Source organism: Mercenaria mercenaria, chromosome 4 (assembly GCF_021730395.1).
Source record: "Mercenaria mercenaria strain notata chromosome 4, MADL_Memer_1, whole genome shotgun sequence".
NCBI lineage: Eukaryota > Metazoa > Mollusca > Bivalvia > Venerida > Veneridae > Mercenaria > Mercenaria mercenaria.
In genome coordinates, this window is record NC_069364.1 from 25,576,606 (window position 1) to 25,592,345 (window position 15,740).

General features: G+C 34.0%; 2 protein-coding genes across 4 annotated transcripts in view; one reads left to right on the plus strand and one right to left on the minus strand.

Moving 5' to 3' along the window:
* The window catches only part of LOC123551210 (uncharacterized), a 39,157-nt gene extending 24,565 nt beyond the window's left edge, over positions 1–14,592 (minus strand). For 2 of the 3 annotated variants that reach the window (XR_008370525.1, XM_045339957.2), the window contains exon 1: positions 823–925. The gene's annotated coding sequence lies outside the window, so the exon portion shown is untranslated. Of the gene's footprint in view, positions 1–822; positions 926–14,466 lie in introns of those variants that run through there. The other variant, XM_053540801.1, reaches the window with a different exon arrangement.
* On the plus strand, positions 1,051–9,960 carry LOC123551211 (PRELI domain-containing protein 2-like). The gene is made up of 6 exons (XM_053540802.1): positions 1,051–1,171; positions 1,669–1,726; positions 2,032–2,102; positions 4,738–4,898; positions 5,715–5,820; positions 8,262–9,960. Exons 1-6 carry the CDS (start codon positions 1,097–1,099, stop codon positions 8,325–8,327), a joined length of 537 nt encoding a protein of 178 aa, XP_053396777.1. The 5' UTR covers positions 1,051–1,096; the 3' UTR covers positions 8,328–9,960.
* Positions 14,593–15,740: the final 1,148 nt, after the last annotated feature.

Sequence of the window (15,740 nt, forward strand, 5' to 3'; positions counted from 1 at the left end):
ATTAATCTTATAATGAAATTCATTATGTCATTCGGAAATAGCTTAGTAAATGATGGATACCACTGTTGCCGAAGAACGGAGATCAGCGCTTTAAGGTAAAACGGTAAATTAACAGGTAAGTCATTGTTTATCTTACTTCATTCTTTTAGTTATGTTCTTTCATTTTAATGGTGAAAATATCTTTTGATTTAACTTTACATAAAGGCTATATTTTATATATAACAAAAATGACGGTGCACTAGACCTCAGGTCTGCTGCACCGGTGACGGTGCACTTGACCTCAGTACTGCTGCACCGGTGACGGTCCACTAGCCACTGCCAAAGATAAATCCCCATGCTAGGCGGTGCCTTAATTCATATTATTATAACCTTAATATACAGTTCAATCAATGCACATATTTGTATAGTTTAAAGGTGTTGATTAAATTACATAAGGTGTTAATACAAACGATTAAAAAAAAATGGAATGAAAAATATATAGACATAATGTGGGGTGGGGTGCAAATTCTAAACCAAATGGGGGGACGTTTCGACCAAAATGGGGTCGTTTTCTCGATATTTGTTCCACCACATGTGTACTCAGCAAATTATATTTCTGTAAGGGATGCCTTCTTACGGATCACCTGTATCATCCTGGTTCATATGAACCAGCCTGATGCAAATGAATATATATTCGGTTTTTCGTCGTAAAAAACATTTGTCAACCACATGCTGAAGCTGTCTTTCGCTATCAAACAAGAACCAACTCTTTTATTTAATGTTTGTCCAACTTCCGACTGAACTGAAGCATGTTTTCACCAAGAACAATGTTTTAAAACTTACTACATTTGCAAATTGAAAGAAAAATCAATTTGACTTCCGAGAAAAGTACAATTTGGACTCCATTTTGGAAATTTTAGACTGCCTCTAGGTTTAAAATTCATGACTGTATTTTTGGTTTAAATGCAACTTGTCCAGTCTAAAATTACTCTCCGAATTTGGAAACGATTTTTAGTTGAAAATCTGATCAAGAGCAAATAAAACGCTTTTTATTCCACCGGTATAGAGCGTTTGTTCACTAAGGAAATGGGTGGATTATGTAAGTTTTTGGTCGGTCATGGTTGTGACGATAGACGTTCAACATGTTTACAAGTACCCTCTGGAACTTGTTGCTCACACGCATTTTACCAAAGTTTGTAATTAAATGAAACACTTTAGAAAAATAGATTCGGGTTCAGTCTGTAGTGATAATTAATTTAGGCCAACCCTCCTAAATTTATTTTCAGTACAATACCCTAGAATGTCATTAGGAGTATGTATCACATGTTTGACGCCGTGGGAGTGAAATAAAAACATTACATATTTGGTATTACACTAGTTTACTAAGTGTAATAAAGCTTTGATGTTGACAATGTTTAAGTATAGGAGATGTTGATTGAATCAGCTTCGTCAAAGAAGAAATTTTGATGTTTCAACAGGAAAAGCTTACAAGTTAGATGTAATAAAAAGAATATAACATTAATTTTGTGTCTTTCCACATTGAATTTATTAAAAGCATTGAACAAAATTCATAAAATGCTCTCAACAGAGCCTCGCATTTTATTATTTTATTCAACATGTTCAACTCGTTTAATAAATTCAGTATGAAAAGGCAGTCATGTACATGTAATATCCTATATCTATTTTCAGTATCCTACAAATAAGGAGAAATTCGTGAAAAAAATAGATGTGCTGGAACAGAAAACAGGTAAATATGAAATTATTTTTATTTTCTTTATTTGTAGCAGTAAAAATACAATCCTGTTTAATTTAACATATTTATAAAAAAAATTATATTCATTATTTTTTATTATATACTTTAAATCACTCCGAAGGTTGCTTCCAGTCCGAAGATGACAAAAATTACAAAATTTTAATATAGTTCCATGCTGTCATTGCTTAAAATGAAAAGTTAGAGACAATTATTCGCTTATTTTTTTTAAACTGACATTGTGAACTAGTCTACTAACTTAAAGATATTTATGTCATCATTATTTTGTTTTGTTATACTAGATGCAGATGGCATTAACTACAGAAGAAGTATTGCAGTGTGTGAAAACGTTATTCCTAGGATTCTAAGAACGGTAATTTGTGACAAGATCTTCTGAACTAGATTATTTTCAATAATCCTGTTTGTATGAATGTTTTAAGATATAATATTCATTTTTTTAATGTGCATCTTTCTTTTGTACTCAGATCCTGTGGTTTCCATCCAACTGAAATGAAAATTCCTGTACATCGTCAAGATGAAGAGAATTTGCGCATATTGTCAGGACTTTCATGTCCGATTCTTTAGCTCACCTGTCACATAGTGAAAAGGTGAGCTTTTGTGATCACCCTTTGTCCGTCGTCCGTACGTCCGTCCGCACACAACTTGTATCACTGTAAGATCTCGGTTCCTTTCTTGAACTGGCCAGATCCCATTATGGGTTCCAGAGTTATGGCCCCTGAAAGGGCCAAAATTAGCTATTTTAACCTTGTCTGCACAATAGGAGCTTTATTTATAACTTGATTTTTACCAAACTGGCACACAACTTGTATCACGATAAGATCTTGGTTCCTTTCTTGAACTGGCCAGATTCCAATATGGGTACTAGAGTTATGGCCCCTGAATGGGCCAGAATTAGCTATTTTGACCTTGTCTGCACAATAGCAGCTTCATTTATGATTTTATTTTAACCAAACTTGCACACAACTTGTATCACCATAAGATCTTAGTTCCTTTCTTCAACTGGCGAAATTCCTTTATGGGTTTCAGAGTTATGGTCCCTGAAAGGGCCAGAATTAGCTATTTTGACCTTGTCTGCACAATAGCAGCTTCATTTATGATTTGAATTTAATCAAACTTGCACAAAACTTGTGTCACCATAAGATCTCGGTTCCTTTTTTTTTTTTAAATCTGCCAGATCCCTTAATGGGTTCCAGAGTTATGGCCCCTGAAAGGGCCAAAATTAGCTATTTTGACCTTGTCTGCACAATAGCAGCTTCATTTATGATTTGATTTTAACCAAACTTGCACACAACTTGTATCACCACAAGGTCTTGGTTCCATTTTTGAACCGGCCAGATTCCTTCATGGGTTCCAGAGTTATGGCCCCTTAAAGGTCCAAAATTGGCTATTTTGGCTTTTGCAGCCATATAGATATTTCATTTATGGTTTTATTTGATACAAACTTCCAAAATATCTTCAACAACAATAAATCTTGGATTCCATGACATATCAGATCCAATCGTAGGTTCCAGAGTTATTTTATATCTGATTACCTCCCCTGATTGTAATCAAAATGATTTATATCAGTAAGTACTTATAGGACTTATTTGAAATTTCATTATTGTTATTAGTTGGACTGAACCAATCAGGGTAGATAACTATGGACTGATTTTATATCAAATTAACTCCCTTTATTTCAAATTAAAATGGGTATATCTCCATAATTAATGAAGATACTGATCTGAAATTTCATTTATGTCAACAGATTTATTTGGCAGATCCTTCTTTTGTTCACTTACAATAATTTTTTCGTAATTACTTCCCTTTTACGTTACTATAAATAGCTTATTTTTAGTAACTTTTTTATTATTGGCCGTAGGGAAAAACCAAGACCACTTTTCTGTGGTACAACATGGATGGTACCTTCATTTTTTAGGTGTATTTTGACATATCTGTACCTTGTAAGAATTTTTTTTTCTTTTTGGTTAAATTTCTTCATTTTGCTGTTCCTGTCCTTTGGACTTAGATATTTTTTCTGAGGACCTTCTTGTCCTCAAGTGCAGTGATAACAGGTAAGCGATATAGGGCCATCATGGCCCTCTTGTTTTCTGAAGTTATGGCTCCTTTTTGTCTTAGAAATATTACAACTACATCAGAACATTGTGTAATCAACTCCTTCTATAGTTTCCATCCAGAAATAAAACTTTGTTAACTTCATCAACATAATGTGGACATGTTCATATTTTTTGGATTTTCATGTCCAAAAACTTTTTCTGAAGTTATGGCCCTTTTTTGACCTAGAAATATTTCAATTTCAGAACATTGAGTACTCAGCATCTCCTAAAGTTTTAATCCAGATGAATTGAAACTTGGTATATGTAACTTCATCAACATTAAGTGGACATGCGCATATTTTTTTGACTCTCATGTCCGATTATTTTTTTCGAAATTTTGATTTTTTCCTCTTTGGAATATTACAACTGTGACAGAACATACTCAACTCCTACATGTCAGAACATACTCAACTCCTACATGTCAGAACATACTCAACTCCTACATGTCAGAACGTACTCAACTCCTACATGTCAAAACATACTCAACTCCTACATGTCAGAACATACTCAACTCCTACATGTCAGAACATACTCAACTCCTACATGTCAAAACATACTCAACTCCTACATGTAAGAACGTACTCAACTCCTACATGTCAAAACATACTCAACTCCTACATGTCAGAACATACTCAAAACACACTCAACTCCTACAGTTTCCATTCAACTGAAATGAGACTTGATTTAAAATGTCATTTACATGATGTGCTTGATTGACAATGACTTTGAAGACTAATGAGTGATATTTTTGCTTTGTAATAATCAAGCATGAGAGTAAAACAAAAATGCCATGGGATGGGGATTTTTTCAAGGAAGTCTATTACTTTGGAGAATATACATTGTTATACAGTAATCCATATAATATTATGAACTTTTGATGTTATTATTTTTCAGATAGGTATATTGAATGAGAAGGCTATTCTGCTGGAAGAGGAGTCATGGTTTAATGTTAGGAAGAATCATTTAGAGCTGAAAAGTCGCAATTTGACGTGGTGTAAATATGCTAGACTCTGGGAGAAATCAGTGTTTAAGAGGCATAAAGACAATCCAGCATGGTACATTTGCCCGCTTAGTTTTTAGATGAATGTAATTTTCTGACAATATATTCAGAAATATAAGTCAGACTGTGTCACAGTCTGCAAGCATTACAATGATTGCATTGCCAACAGATATGCAAACTAGTCCAAGAAAGAATCCATCAGAAATGATAAACATTGAGTCATTGTTTAATATTGTACCTGACTCTGCCATATTTATATTACTTATTGACGATGATATGTGAACTTACCGCATTTCTTGGATACAGTGAAATCATTTAACTTCACTGGCATAACATTTCATGGTTTCTATCAAAACATTTGTTTCAATGCATGGTCTTCAAATTTGAAATAAATAGATAATTAAAAAAAGACAGCAAGGAGAGTTTATATGTTCAACTGGATATAATTTTTCGTGGATTAGCACAAACACAACATTGCTAAAAAAAATTAGGGTAGGTAGGTCGGAAAACTTCTTTTTTTTTCAGATTTTTTTTTATTAAGTTAGACTTTTGGGAAATTATTTTTGTGTCAAAAAATGAATACAAATAAGGGGGTTATGCCTTTAGAGCACCAATAAGTTGATTTCTAACATCACTGACCATGTTTAAAGCATAAAAAGTGCAGTTTTAGGGTCGGGCCAAAAATTTAGGGTAGGTCGGGATACCGGAAACAAACAAAAAAATTTTACGCCTAAAGAAAAAAAATTCCTCTAGCAAGTGATAAAACATTAAATGAACTTAAAGATCACGCTGCTTGTAGATGTAATATCTTCCTACCATTTTCTTGTCTTATTCCTTTTTCTTGTTGTCATTAGTTGTTTCTGTATTGCAGGACTGTATTTGAGCAACATGGTAGCATAGATGTACATGGGATAGGCCCTTTTGGTAGGGTAATAGAAATGTTTGCTGAAAGCTTTCTTCATTCAGGAGTGAAAAGGGTAAAGAACACTATTTATTTCTTTTAGTATTATTACCTAGCCGTTATGCTATACTCCCTCGATAAGTGTCAGCATAGGCATTGTATGTAGATGCCATGTTAACTATACTCGTCAAGCTCATATCTCTCTTTTATTTGTCATCACAACTGAATTAAACTTCACATGTCAGTTCCCATGATAAAAAAAAAGCCAGTAAGGACCTAGGGTACTCTTCCTACCATTTTGATGAAATTATGACCCTCTTTTTGGACATTTTTTCAACAACAACAGGTTTACGATTGTCAGCGAGTACTGTGAAATCATTAATATTCGTGGGGGACTAATTTTCGTGGATTTCGTGGTTGAGTCAATCCACGTAATTTAATCCCAACGAACAAGTAAAATTCCCATTCATTTTATGTTCAAAAGTTGAAATCCACGAATTCAACTCCCCACGAAATTGCCGTTTTGACCCAAACCACGAAATTGCGTGCCCACGAAATTAAATGATTTCACAGTATCTCAGTAATTACACATCACACTTCAATGAAACTTCAAACATGCCTTCCCCATGACAATACCAAGTGAATTATCTAAGTTCCATAACTGTGACTTCGAGTTTCTTGTACTAGAAATTTCTGCTGTTGATAGCAAGTTACTATCTCATTTTCTGCTTTTGTAATCGCAAAAGTACAAACTAAGTTACATAACTCTTGATCTCATTTTGGTTAAATTCTCCCCCTTTTTTCTAAGACACTTTTTCAGAATGCAACATTCAGTGTCTTTTTCGTCTATCATGAACAGCTATTTCTTATCCCGTGCTGTGAAATTTATGGAGAAATGAAGAAATGGTTTATCTATCTAATCTAATAAAAAAAAAAAGAGTTAACATAATACTTGAAGGTGTTTAGGCCTAAAAAAATTGTTTGTTTCCGGTATCGCGACCTATGCATAATTTTTGGCTCGACCCCTCAATGTTGTTCTGGCCTTGGAGATTTTTTTTTTTCAACTTTTAACAAAAAGTTGCAAAACTGCACTTTTTAGCCCGACTATTCGAAGAATAAGTAGAGCTATCCTACTCACCACGGCGTCGGTGTCGGCGTCGGCGTCGGCGTCACACCTTGGTTAAGTTTTTCGTACCAGTCACCATTTTGACAAAGTCTTTTGAGATAAAGCTTTGAAACTTTCAACACTTGTTTACCATCATCATGGCCAGTTATAGGCAAGAGCACATAACTCCATCAAGGATTTTGGCTGAATTATGGCCCCTTTTGACTTAGAAATCATGGTTAAGTTTTTCGTACCAGTTCATATTTTGACAAAGTCTTTTAAGATAAAGCTTTGAAACTTTCAACACTTGTTTACCATCACCATGTCCAGTTATAGACAAGAGCACATAACTCCATCAAGGATTTTGGCTGAATTATGGCCCTTTTGACTTAGAAATCTGGGTTAATATTCCGTACCAGTTCATATTTTGACAAAGTCTTTTGAGATAAAGCTTTGAAACTTTCAACACTTGTTTACCATCACCATGTCCAGTTGTAGGCAAGAGCACATAACTCCATCAAGGATTTTGGCTGAATTATGGCCCTTTTTGACTTAGAAATCTGGGTTAATATTCCGTACCAGTTCATATTTTGACAAAGTCTTTTGAGATAAAGCTTTGAAACTTTCAACACCTGTTTACCATCACCATGGCCAGTTATAGGCAAGAGTACATAACTCCATCAAGGATTTTGGCTGAATTATGGCCCCTTTTGACTTAGAAATCTTGGATAAGTTTTTCGTACCAGTTCATATTTTTTGTAAAGTGTTTGACCTATGGCTTTGAAACTTTTATCACTTGTTTAGTATAATAGTCTCTATCTGTAGGAAAGAGAACATAACTCTGTCATCCATTTTGGCTGAATTATGGCCCTTTTTGGACTTTGAAATTGGTTCTGTTTTCATACAAATCCATGTTTTGTCAAAACTATTTGACATATGGCTTTTAAACTTTGAACACTTGTTTATCATTATGATTTCCATCTGTAGGCAAGAGTACATAACTATTTTGACTGAATTATGGCCCTTTTTGGACTTTGAAATTGGCTCATACATTGCCATTTAGTGCAAGACTTATCGAAATCAAAGAAATACAGGAACATTGTTTGTCTAATCTATTTATTTCTTTTGTCTGAATATCCGTGGAAATATTTTGACCCCATTCTTCAATCAATGCTTCGAATAGTCGAGCGCGCTGTCATCAGACAGCTCTTGTTATGCTTTAAACATGGTCAGTTATGTTAGAAATCAACTTACTGATGCTCTAAAGGCATAACCCCCATATTTGTATTCATTTTTTGACACAAACATTTTTTTTTAGGCGTCATCTATTTCAAATAAAATATTATATAGATGAGAAATATGTAAATATATATAGGGAGAAAGAGATTGATAACAGTGCAGTTCTTTTACAGAGTTTATCAATTATGGAAGAGTCTCTACAGGAGAGGTGCAAGGAAGCCCATCAACAGGGAAGTTAACCAGGCCAGTATGTGATGGAATGTATTCAATATTCCGCCCAGTACCTGCCAATTTATATTTTGTAACGTTTGTGAATCAATCTAATTACTCTATAATAGATGTAAACAGGGTATTATTAGCTCACCTGAGCCAAAGGCTCATGGTGAGCTTTTATGACCACTCTATGTCCGTCGTCTGTCTGTCAACAAATTCTAAAAGAATCTTCTTCTTCAGAACCACTGTGAAGATTTACACCAAACTTCACAGGAATGATCCTTGGGTGACCCCCTTTCAAAAGAGTTCAAAGAATTTAATTCCACACCGAACTCTGGTTACCATGGCCACCAAATGGAAAAACTTAAAAAAATCTTCTTGTCCAAAACCGCAAGGCATAGAGCCTCGATACTTGGTCTGTGAAATCATCTAATGGTCCTCTACCAAGATTGTTCAAATTATGCCCCTTGGATAAAAAGAGGCCCGGCCCCCGGGGTCCCAAATTTTACATAGACTTAAATAGGAAAAAACTTTTAAAATCTTCTTGTCTGAAACCACAAAACCTAGGCCTTTGATATTTGGTATGTAGCATTGCCTTATGGTCCTCTACCAAGATTGTTCAAATTATTACCCTGGGGTGAAAAGAGGCCCCGCCCGGGGGTCCTAAGTTTTACATAGACTTATATAGGAATCACTTTAAAAATCTTATTGTCTGAAACTGCAAGGCCTAGGCTTTTGATATTTGGTGTGTTGCATTGCCTAGGGGTCCTCTACCATATTATTCAAATTATGTCCCTGGGGTAAAAGAGGCCCTGCCATGGGGGTCCCAAGTTTTACATAGACTTATATAGGAAAAAGCTTTACAAATCTTCTTGTCTGAAAGTTCAAGGCCTATGCCTTTGATATTTAGTATGTAGCATTGCCTAGGGGTCCTCTACCAATAGTATTCAAATTATGTCCCTGGGGTGAAAAGAGGCCCTGCCATGGGGGTCCCAAGTTTTACATAGACTTATATAGGAAAAAGCTTTAAAAATCTTCTTGTCTGAAAGTTCAAGGCCTATGCCTTTGATATTTAGTATGTAGCATTGCCTTGTGGTTCACTAACAAGATTGTTCAAATTATGCCCCTGGGGTGAAAAGAGGAATTACCCCAAGGGGTCACTTGTATATGAGTTATATAAGAAAAAATACTTAAAAAATTATCTGATCATATTTCCTAGACTGTTTAATTATAAATACCTGATGACCTCAAGTAATTACAGGCCACTTGACTGTGACCATGACCTACTGACCTACTTTCTTGTTTTTTAAGATGCAGCCTTGAAATTTGGATGACATATACAGTTTTGCATATCTTAACACTGACTTTCGGTGACCATGAATGTGACCTACTGACCTACTTTCTTAATATTTTAGCATCAGTTTGACATTTAAAACATGTAGCTCATATTACTCAGGTGAGCGATCCAGGGTCATCATGACCCTCTTGTTTGTTTTTGCTTGACTATTTTTGCAACTGCCTGGATGTTGTAGACACAATATTTGATGCATCTTAAATGATGATATTTAAGTTCTGATATTGTAGTATGCCAGACAGGATATTTTTGAACTTTTGAGATTTGTCTGCATAGTCCACAAGATACAGATGAGTTGCTAGTTTTTTTTTTTTAAACTGTCCGAATTTTTACAGAAGTTGCTGTCATTGTGTCAAAAAATATTATATTTTCTGACTATTTATGTGTCAGAAATGCATAATTTTATATCTATTTAGAGCATTATATAAATGTGAAAACCCTTAAATACCAAAGACAAATTTGTGAAGAAATACTTCAAAAGAATATACAGATAGGTTCATTTTCACCATACAGTGAAAACATAGCTCACTTAAAAACAAGAAATACAATTTTTTGCAAAAAGGGCATTACTTTCGAAGCAATAAAAAATGTGCATTTTCTTCCTAGAATAAGTGAAAGAATATAAAGTGTGAAAATGTGTTATAGGTATTACCTGTGAGGTTAAATGAAAGAATGATATGGTTCTTGTGAAACTCTGGTCTGTGTTCTATTTTATTTGACAATCACCAATTTGTATTGTTTTGTTACATTTCAATTTACCATGATTCAGGAATTATGTTTTGTTTTTTTTTTCTGTGATGAAGTTTATAAGGTATGAACTGATTTACATGTACATTATGAATGTGTGAATGATGGTGTATTCAGTGTCTATGTAAAGTATACTTATTAAAATTATTATATTAATTTACATGTTTAAATAAAATAATTCATATATGCAGTTACATTTTGTATTTCCAATTTTCCCAGTAATGGCATACATGTTAAGTAACACAGCCGAGTCAAATGCTTGGGACATTCATGGCAATAAATAATCCCTAGATTGGTTTACATATTTATTCTTTGGCCGTCATAGCTGAAAATAGAAATGCCTTTAAAGGGAATTCCTATAGTTTTTTATGCGCATCTTTCTGCGCAGCCGACACTTTCTATGGAAAACAGATCTGAAGTCAACATTTGTTGAAACATGTTACAGACAATCTTAAATATGAGGAATTTTGAATGAAATAACATTTTTGATAAGTTATATCAGTAATCAAATGTTGATACTGGTTTATGTTGTATTGACAAGTATCATGCCTGACAGGTATCTTGCTATTTTTGTGGTTGTGTTTTCACATCGCATTTTAGTACAAAGACAGTGCTGTTCATATAATGTAAGATAACTGACTTAGTACTGATAAGACAATATCACCTTTCAGATTATTTAGTATTCAATTATAGAAAGAATTAAGAATTTTTAAAACTTTTTTTTAACTTTTAGCAGACATACATGTAATCAATTTGGCCAGGTTCGCGCCATTTCCGTCCGAAACAGGTGTTGTATTCTAGCGGTCTTAACATAAAATTTAGCCTGGTGACCCATACATTTTTAGCCATTTTTATGCTCACAATACAATTATCTATACACAAGAAGAAAACGAAAAAATTCTATGAAAGAGTTTTTTTCAAAATTAAAAAAAAATATTCTTCACTATGGGTATTTTTCATTGAAAAAAGTTCACAAAAGTAAATATGAAACAATATTTTTTTCATTTGTACCCATTATTGTAAGGATAGAGTATTACAAATATGACTATGATATCAAATAAGTATATAATAAAATATGTAAAAAGAAAAAACCGTATTGTGCTGCCTGGATGTATATTTTGATTGGTATTTATAAAAAAGCAGAAAATTATGAAAATGTTGAAAAATCGCTGGCAGTTTCAGCAACAGTGGGTGTGTTCAAAACAATTTTTCACAAAAACAAGCCTGGCGACCTATTTTTTTTATTTGTTCATTGTTTTCAGCACAAATTTTCCTATCATATATATGAATTTAAAAAAATTCTATGAAAGGAAAAAAACTATAGGAATTCTCTTTAAATGACTTTTTCTCATGAACTGCTGGATGGATCGTCATCAAACTTGATTTGTAGCATTATTATAAGGTCCTCAACCAAGTTTATCTAGGGGCATATTTCCCTTTTTTAGGGGCTGCTAGAGCTAAATATAAAAATACTTATAAACGATTTCTTCTCAGGAACAGCTTGATGGATCTTCATCAAACTTAGTCTGGAGCATCATTATAGGTCTAATTCCAAATTTGTACAAATGGGGGCACTTGGCCTCATTTAGGGGACCACTAGAGCTAAAAATAGAAATACCTGTAAAGGGCTTCTTCTCATGAATCACTGGATCTTTATCAAACTTGGTCTGGCATATCATTATAAGGTCTTCTGCCAAATTTTTAAGTGCGAGTGTTTTATCCTCTTGGAGACGCTAGAGAACGTCTGCAAATGCTGGACAATATGTAAGAGAAGAGTTATGGTTCTTGGCTTTCTTACTCATCTTAACTGATGACAAAAAAATGTATGAAGTTTCAAAGCTATAGTAAATATTCAAGAAAAGTGAAACAAAAATCAAACAAGAAAAACTGATTTTCTAAGTTAAAAAGCACCATAATTCTGACAAAATGCAAGTGAAGTTTGTTCTAAAGGTAATGCATTTTCGGGCCGTCACAGCCAGACAAAGAAAAAAACTTTAAATAACTTAGTTTAATGTTCACCAGACTTGGTCAGAAACGAGGCCGTATGGTCAATGTCCTCTTCAGGTGAGCGACTTGGGCCTATTTGGGTCTCTTGTTTATCATAATCGAGAATTTTTTTATTATACACTATAGAAATATCCACTGAAATCTTGTTGATTTAAGATGATGTATAATGTATATGCTATTTCTATTTAATCTAGGATCTTCAATCTTGTATCATTTTTGTGAAACATGTTGCAACTAAATTTTAACTATGTCCACAGTAGGCTTTGTAAAACACGCCACTGAACTTTTAAAGTGCTAGCAAGATTCCTCTTGTACTCGTCCCACCCCATCACCTGTCTCTTCCCCCCCCCCCCCCCCCCCTCCCCCGCACTACCAACACTTTAACGACTTGTAGTTTGATTTATGTATATGTATGAATATGGTAAAGGCAATGGAGCAATTCTACCAGCATATACATGGAATGTAACTCAGAGGAATTCTTCCATAAAACAATATAGAACTAATGTATGCAGTAGAAACTTGTCCGGAAAAAATCTTATTCTACTTGGTGGATGTTCAGTCGTCAATGTCACATTGGCCCAGACAAAACCGTTATACGCACAGGGTGTATTTTTCTGCTTCTAATATTTATTAGTATAGTACATGTATGCTGTTAAAATTACTTTGGTTACCAACTCTGGTGGCTTTTCTGTATCATATACTATCACACGTGAAAAATAACTCGTTTCAGGTAACAATTTTGCTTATTCATTTTTTTTTATCGACGGACTTTAACAAGATAAAAGACAGGAACACGAGTGCTCTTCAAGGCACAAAGCGTCTATTACACATTCTCAATACTTTCTCCGAAAATTTCGTCCTAGTGTGCCCATTACCTATACATGGGGTCTGTACAAAAACACCAGGGTGAGGTACTTAATAAAAGTATTGAGAATGTCTAGCAGACTTTTTATGTCGAGAAAAATACTCGTTTTTCTGTCCGACGCTTTTTTTGTGTCATTCAAATCAGTCGAGTAATAAGGAAATTATAAAGGAAAAATATTGTCTGAATCGAGCGATTCCCCGTATGTGCGATACCGAAAAGTCACTTGGACGGTCCTGTGACCTGATTAGAGTAACTGTCATATAATGTAACTCGTGTAACAATACAGAACTTATTATGTATATAATAGAAATTCAATTTAACGAACTTGTTAGGGGGGGGGAAGCTTTTTTTACATGGCGCTTCAACCGTCAAGATCACATCTAACGGGGCAAAGCCATTTGCTCATTTACAGATACATGCACTACGCACAGGTTATATTACACAGTTTCAATATGAATCAGTATTGTACACTATCAAAATTACCTTCGAATCAAAGATACTGTGATAGAATATTAATCCCAAGAATTCTCCCTAATAACAGTATTGAACTTACTACAAAATGTATGTATATTTAATGAACTCGTCTGAAAAAAAAAACAAGCCTCAATTTTAATTGGCGGATGTTCAACCGTCAAGGCCACATATAACTGCTCATTAAGATGTGTTTCAGTTTCTAATATTTATCAGTATTTTAAAGTATTATTATCACTTTCGAATTAGAGCTACTGTAACTAGAAATTCTTGCTTTTAACAAAACAGACCTTATTATTTATACAATAGAAATTCAATTCAACGAACCTGACCCGAAAAAAAAATCTTATTTTACTTGGCGGATTTCAACCGTCAAGGTCACATTTTATGAGACGAGATCTACGCAGTTTCTAATATCATATTATCGGTATTGTATACTATCAAATTTTCTTTCGAATTAGAGCTGCTGTAATGGAATATAACTCCAAGGAATTCTACTTTATAACACTACTGAACTTGCTGTGTATATTTAACGAACTGTGTCTACTTGGCGGATGTTCAACCGTCAAGGCCACATATGACGGGACAAAGCCGTTTGCTAATTTAGATACTATGTATATACGAACACGGTTTATTTCAGTTTCTTATATTTTATCAGTGTTAATTGTATACTATTAAATTATTTTCGAATTAGAGTTACTGTAATAGAATCATTAAATACCTTTACATGAAACGTTTATATCCTCCAACACTTACAATATCATAAACACATACAAGGTAGTAATGATTTTAAACAGTTTATCATTTCGGAAGTCTTACAAAATACGTAAATATAATATACTTTGTGTTGGCGTATATAATTCAATTAAGTTATTGTTAAACGTATATAATAATTGTTTTTATCTTGATTATATCTTGGACGGAACAATAGACTCTGGATAACCCCGCAGGTTATCTTGCTAAATATCATTAGTAATGCATATTGTCTTCCTGAATTAGTCATAAGTTTTATATTAATTCAGTGTCTTAATATAACTTGTGGGAATTTCCCATTCATAAATATATATTAATTCCTTCGCGATACTTTTTTTTATATTACGAATTTATGAAAAACATGCGTACTTAGGCTCGGAACTGAAACTGAATTACTTACTTAGTATATACTAATGTTAAGACAGACATAATACAAGCTATTAACAACTTGTCAACATAATATGAAACGCACGTGATTGAAAAAATCGGATATCGATAATGACCACCGATACAATTTGAGGTTAGTCCAAATAATAATTATTGTACTCGAGAGTTGAATATCGTCATATATTTTTGACTTGTCGATATCCTAGGTAAACAACATAAAATATCAAAATATAAAATCGGTCTACCCGAGGTCTCATTATGTAGACTAAATTTGAGGTATAAACGTCCCATGTCCTTTTCACATGTTGAACAGGGTAATCCAAAATCATTTTTGAAAGACCCTGTTTTAAAACATGATTTTATACTTGGAATACTTAACATGCATAATGTACAAAATAATTGTGTTTATGTCAATGATGCCGAAGGCACAAAGCTGGTAGAATTCAGCTGCACTCCCTAAAATAGCATTACCTAACGTTTCACCATTCAGCTAGGCGATTTCTGTTAGGGAAAAAAGTCTGCTGGCGGACGAAGGGAAATCCGTTATTTCCCGCATTGGACTCTGTATGACTTAAAATATGGTAATTATTTACTACATATCTCATCGTTCGGATTTTTGCTGCTACCCATCCTCCATACTACCTATTCCACTCTCTTACTGCCACCGCCTTCGCCAGTAATGCTTTGTCACTAGTTTTTGGATTATCACACGAGATAGACTTACATTTTTTGTCCGTGCCCTTGAAGCGCAGTTATGTACGACAATGCGCCAGAGATATATCAATGGGAGAAGTTATAATCATAGGAGCGCAATATTCTTCCGCTAAAGATCGAGTGCATATTTCCCGATGAAAA

Bases quoted from the DNA above. Each gene is read 5' to 3' on its own strand.
- LOC123551211 (XM_053540802.1), top strand. From the start codon at position 1,097: ATGGTTGTGACGATAGACGTTCAACATGTTTACAAGTACCCTCTGGAA. The intron at 1,172-1,668 runs GTTTGTAATTAA...ATCTATTTTCAG, and splicing joins CTCACACGCATTTTACCAAA to TATCCTACAAATAAGGAGAA. The intron at 1,727-2,031 runs GTAAATATGAAA...TTGTTATACTAG, and splicing joins TGTGCTGGAACAGAAAACAG to ATGCAGATGGCATTAACTAC.